Source organism: Coregonus lavaretus (assembly GCF_964263955.1).
Source record: "Coregonus lavaretus genome assembly, contig: HAP1_SCAFFOLD_3974, whole genome shotgun sequence".
Taxonomy (NCBI): Eukaryota; Metazoa; Chordata; class Actinopteri; order Salmoniformes; family Salmonidae; genus Coregonus; species Coregonus lavaretus.
In genome coordinates this window covers 1,373-6,252 of record NW_028164053.1, presented here as the reverse complement: position 1 = coordinate 6,252, position 4,880 = coordinate 1,373, and the positions used below count along the sequence as shown (strand labels likewise).

General features: G+C 51.1%; 1 protein-coding gene across 1 annotated transcript; it reads left to right on the top strand.

Moving 5' to 3' along the window:
- Nucleotides 1-1,035: 1,035 nt before the first annotated feature.
- Nucleotides 1,036-4,427, top strand: LOC311117501 (palmitoyltransferase ZDHHC1-like; the record flags this gene model as incomplete). Its single annotated transcript, XM_084192424.1, has 3 exons — nucleotides 1,036-1,251; nucleotides 1,884-2,059; nucleotides 4,326-4,427. Coding segments are annotated over 3 exons (494 nt in total), but the record flags the coding sequence as incomplete, so codon positions are not given.
- Nucleotides 4,428-4,880: the final 453 nt, after the last annotated feature.

The window sequence follows — 4,880 nt, the reverse complement described above, 5'->3', positions numbered from 1 at the left end:
TAGTACAGTTAGCTAACGTTACCTTTGCTTGCTTTCAGATAGCTAGCAAATAGCAATTAACTAAATTAGCTTGCTAGCCTAATACAAATCGCATGGTGCTGATTTAGAAGCTAGCAAGCTTAGCTAGCAAGTTCTATCCCCCCATGGCATATGCTTTTACGCCCTACTGACTTGAATTCCTTTGAGGAGGAGGGTTGGCTGATTACGTCTGTATGGTGTGCAGAACCTATGTGCAGCTAGCTAGCTAGCTAGTTAAAAGCAATGGGCTGGCTGTCATGCTGAAGCAAGGCATGGGACCCTGCTGCTGGAGTTAGCTGACACCCTGGAGGAAAGACAACCCGCCTTGTTTTGATCGGATTCTGAAATGCTGTGGTTGAGAAGAGCAGCTCGCAGCAGCGTCTCTAGTCGAGTCAACCCGCACTGAAAAGGTGAGTCACTCACTAGTGGCTTTTGGGTTTTTCTTATCGACTAGAAATGTTAACCTACATTATTATCAGCTTCCCTTTTTCTAACGGGATAGTGCTTTTGTTCTTCGATCTGCAGTCAAGATAAGGATGCTGATATGGTAGGCTAGCTAGCTAACGTTACAGAGCAGAGTTATGATGAGCTGGTTGATTTCAGAAACGTCCTGCCCTGCACACAAACATTTGGATTGTGTTTGAGTGTTAGCTAGTAATCATGTAGGTACAGCCCTCACCTGAATAGGTACTGACCTGCAACCAAAACGATGCAGAATATTCTTCCTTCCTTCCTTGACATGGATGATAGGATAAGTTAATGTCAATAACAATGAGGCTAATAACAATGTTATATGGTGTGAATAATGCACCAATGACCAGAGTCTCTCTCTCTCTCTCTCTCTCTCTCTCTCTCTCTCTCTCTCTCTCTCGCTCTCTCTCCTCTCTCTCTTCTCTCTCTCTCTCTCTCTCTCTCTCTCGTCTCTCTCTCCTCTCTCTCTCTCTCTCTCTCTCTCTCTTTCTCTCTCTTTCTTTCTTTCTTTCTCGCACGCGCGCTCCAGAAAGAGTCCCCTCCCATATGGATGTGTGTAACCCCAACCCCAACCGTACGGCCCCAGTGAGTGAGGCTGGGCCCCGGCGGGACCGGCCTCTGTGCTCCAGGACCAACGGGTGGAGCTGGCCTCCTCACCCCTTCCAGCTGCTGGCATGGCTCCTCTACCTCTTCTATGCTGTCACCGGGTTTGGCGTGTTCGTCCCCCTGCTTCCCTCCCACTGGATCCCTGCTGGCTACATCGTATCCTCTCAACCAATCAAATGTATATGATCGATCACAATCTGAACGGGATGCGCTCATTGTAATTGGGGTTATGTGGTAAAAAGGTTTTGCTCAGAGTGACAGCGTAGTGACAGCGTAGGGGTGCTCGCCTCAGCAACACAGACAGGGCGGCAGGTAGCTTAGTGGTTAAGAGCGTTGTGCCAGTAACCGAAACGTCGCTGGTTCTAATCCCCGAGCCGACTAGGTGAAAAATCTGTCGATGTGCCCTTGAGCAAGGCACTTAACCCTAATTGCTCCTGTAAGTCGCTCTGGATAAGAGCGTCTGCTAAATGAGTAAAATGTAAATAACAGCCTAGTGGTCAAAATCAATGGTTGAATAGAGTAGGCGTATCTACAGGATTGGGGTCAGTTCCATTTCAACTGAAGTCAACTAAAAGTGGTCCTCAACCGTACAACCAATGAAGTATTGGCATCATCTGTCCCTATTGGGTTGTATTTGTACTTAGATTATGGAATAGAATGAAACTAACCCTACTGTTACTGACAGAGTGTACATAAAGCTACCTGTTCTGTTAGCATTTAGGCTACACAACCACAGTATAAGTGCAATTGCATGCAGGATCAGGTCCTTAACTGCATCCAATCCCCAGTGCACGGGCATCATGTTTGCGTGTCACCTGTTTGTCCACCTGATGGCTGTTTCCATCGACCCCGCGGACTACAACGTCAGGGCCAAGAGCTACCACGGCCCCGTGCCCGAGTTCGACCGCACGAAACATGCACACGTCATCGAGAACTGCCACTGCTACCTCTGTGAAGTAGACGTGTGAGTCTGACTTTAACTCTCTTTGTAAAGCCTCACAGAGAAATGCTTTCCTCACATCTTTTTATCAGGGCATTCCTTCAAGCAGATACTTAGGATGCGTCCCAAATCAATGGCACCCTATTCCATATAGTGTACAACTTTGACCAGGGCCCAATTCTAAAAACCTGTTTCCACTTTGTCATTATGGGGTATTGTGTGTAGATTGATGAGGATTTATTTATTTATTTTAATCCATTTTAGAATAAAGTTGTAACGTAACAAAATGTGGAAAAAGGGAAGGGGTCTGAATACTTTCCCAACGCACTGTATACTAGCAAAATAGGGGAGAGGAGTGGACAGGGCTGAGTGGGTGGCTGATGGGAAGACAGGAGTGGACAGGGCTGAGTGGGTGGCTGATGGGAAGACAGGAGTGGACAGGGCTGAGTGGGTGGCTGATAGGAAGACAGGAGTGGACAGGGCTGAGTGGGTGGCTGATGGGAAGACAGGAGTGGACAGGGCTGAGTGGGTGGCTGATGGGAAGACAGGAGTGGACAGGGCTGAGTGGGTGGCTGATGGGAAGACAGGAGTGGACAGGGCAGAGTGGGTGGCTGATGGGAAGACAGGAGTGGACAGGGCTGAGTGGGTGGCTAATGGGAAGACAGGAGTGGACAGGGCTGAGTGGGTGGCTGATGGGAAGACAGGAGTGGACAGGGCTGAGTGGGTGGCTGATGGGAAGACAGGAGTGGACAGGGCTGAGTGGGTGGCTGATGGGAAGACAGGAGTGGACAGGGCTGAGTGGGTGGCTGATGGGAAGACAGGAGTGGACAGGGCTGTGTGGGTGGCTGATGGGAAGACAGGAGTGGACAGGGCTGAGTGGGTGGCTGATGGGAAGACAGGAGTGGACAGGGCTGAGTCGGTGGCTGATGGGAAGACAGGAGTGGACAGGGCTGAGTGGGTGGCTGATGGGAAGACAGGAGTGGACAGGGCTGAGTGGGTGGCTGATGGGAAGACAGGAGTGGACAGGGCTGAGTGGGTGGCTGATGGGAAGACAGGAGTGGACAGGGCTGAGTGGGTGGCTGATAGGAAGACAGGAGTGGACAGGGCTGAGTGGGTGGCTGATGGGAAGACAGGAGTGGACAGGGCTGAGTGGGTGGCTGATGGGAAGACAGGAGTGGACAGGGCTGAGTGGGTGGCTGATGGGAAGACAGGAGTGGACAGGGCTGAGTGGGTGGCTGATAGGAAGACAGGAGTGGACAGGGCTGAGTGGGTGGCTGATGGGAAGACAGGAGTGGACAGGGATGAGTGGGTGGCTGATGGGAAGACAGGAGTGGACAGGGCTGAGTGGGTGGCTGATGGGAAGACAGGAGTGGACAGGGCTGAGTGGGTGGCTGATAGGAAGACAGGAGTGGACAGGGCTGAGTGGGTGGCTGATGGGAAGACAGGAGTGGACAGGGCTGAGTGGGTGGCTGATGGGAAGACAGGAGTGGACAGGGCTGAGTGGGTGGCTGATGGGAAGACAGGAGTGGACAGGGCTGAGTGGGTGGCTGATGGGAAGACAGGAGTGGACAGGGCTGAGTGGGTGGCTGATGGGAAGACGGGAGTGGACAGGGCTGAGTGGGTGGCTGATAGGAAGACAGGAGTGGACAGGGCTGAGTGGGTGGCTGATGGGAAGACAGGAGTGGACAGGGCTGAGTGGGTGGCTGATGGGAAGACAGGAGTGGACAGGGCTGAGTGGGTGGCTGATGGGAAGACAGGAGTGGACAGGGCTGAGTGGGTGGCTGATGGGAAGACAGGAGTGGACAGGGCTGAGTGGGTGGCTGATGGGAAGACAGGAGTGGACAGGGCAGAGTGGGTGGCTGATGGGAAGACAGGAGTGGACAGGGCTGAGTGGGTGGCTGATGGGAAGACAGGAGTGCAGGATGGAGAGGATTGTGAGCAGCAGAATAGAAGAGGGGACGCGCCTGGGGATGACAGAGAGTCAGAGCTGAGCTCACGCTCCACTTCCTAATACTAACCTCTCCCCCAGCAGCCCATCCCTCCTGTCTCACACACATCTATATTGGATTATACCTCAGGCTGGTCAGGAGGGACTGAGGAGGAGTCACTGGCCAGGCAGCTAGTCAACATAACGTTGCATCTGTCATGAGAGAAGAGAAGCAGCCATAAGTCTATGATCATAACTACCAGCTCATGGACCCCCCTGCCCTGGGGTCTGTAATGTTCAGGGCCAGTCACGTTGTGTATGACTGTGTGTTTATCCTGTACTGAGACGTGTGGTGTGTTGCAGGGGGCCCAAATCCAAACACTGCAGTGCCTGTAACAAGTGTGTTGCTAGCTTTGACCATCACTGCAGGTGGCTCAACAACTGTGTGGGGAGCAGGAATTACTGGTCAGTATCTCTCTCTCTCTCTCTCTCTCTCTCTCTCTCTCTCTCTCTCTCTCTCTCTCTCTCTCTCTCTCTCTCTCTCTCTCTCTCTCTCTCTAATACAATTGCTCAGAGAAATACATTTTGTTTAACAAGTAATATATTTTTCTAAATTATTGACACCCCTGTTTTCAATACCTTTCAATACAGTGGCTTGCGAAAATATTCACCCCCTTGGCATTTTTCCTATTTTGTTGCCTTACAACCTGGAATTAAAATGGATTTTTGGGGGGGGGTTGTATCATTTGATTTACACAACATGCCTACCACTTTGAAGATGCAAAAAAAAAATTTTGTGAAACAAACAAGAAATAAGACAAAAAGGCAGAACTTGAGCGTGCATAACTATTCACCCCCCCAAAGTCAATACTTTGTAGAGCCACCTTTTGCAGCAATTACAGCTGCAAGTCTCTTGGG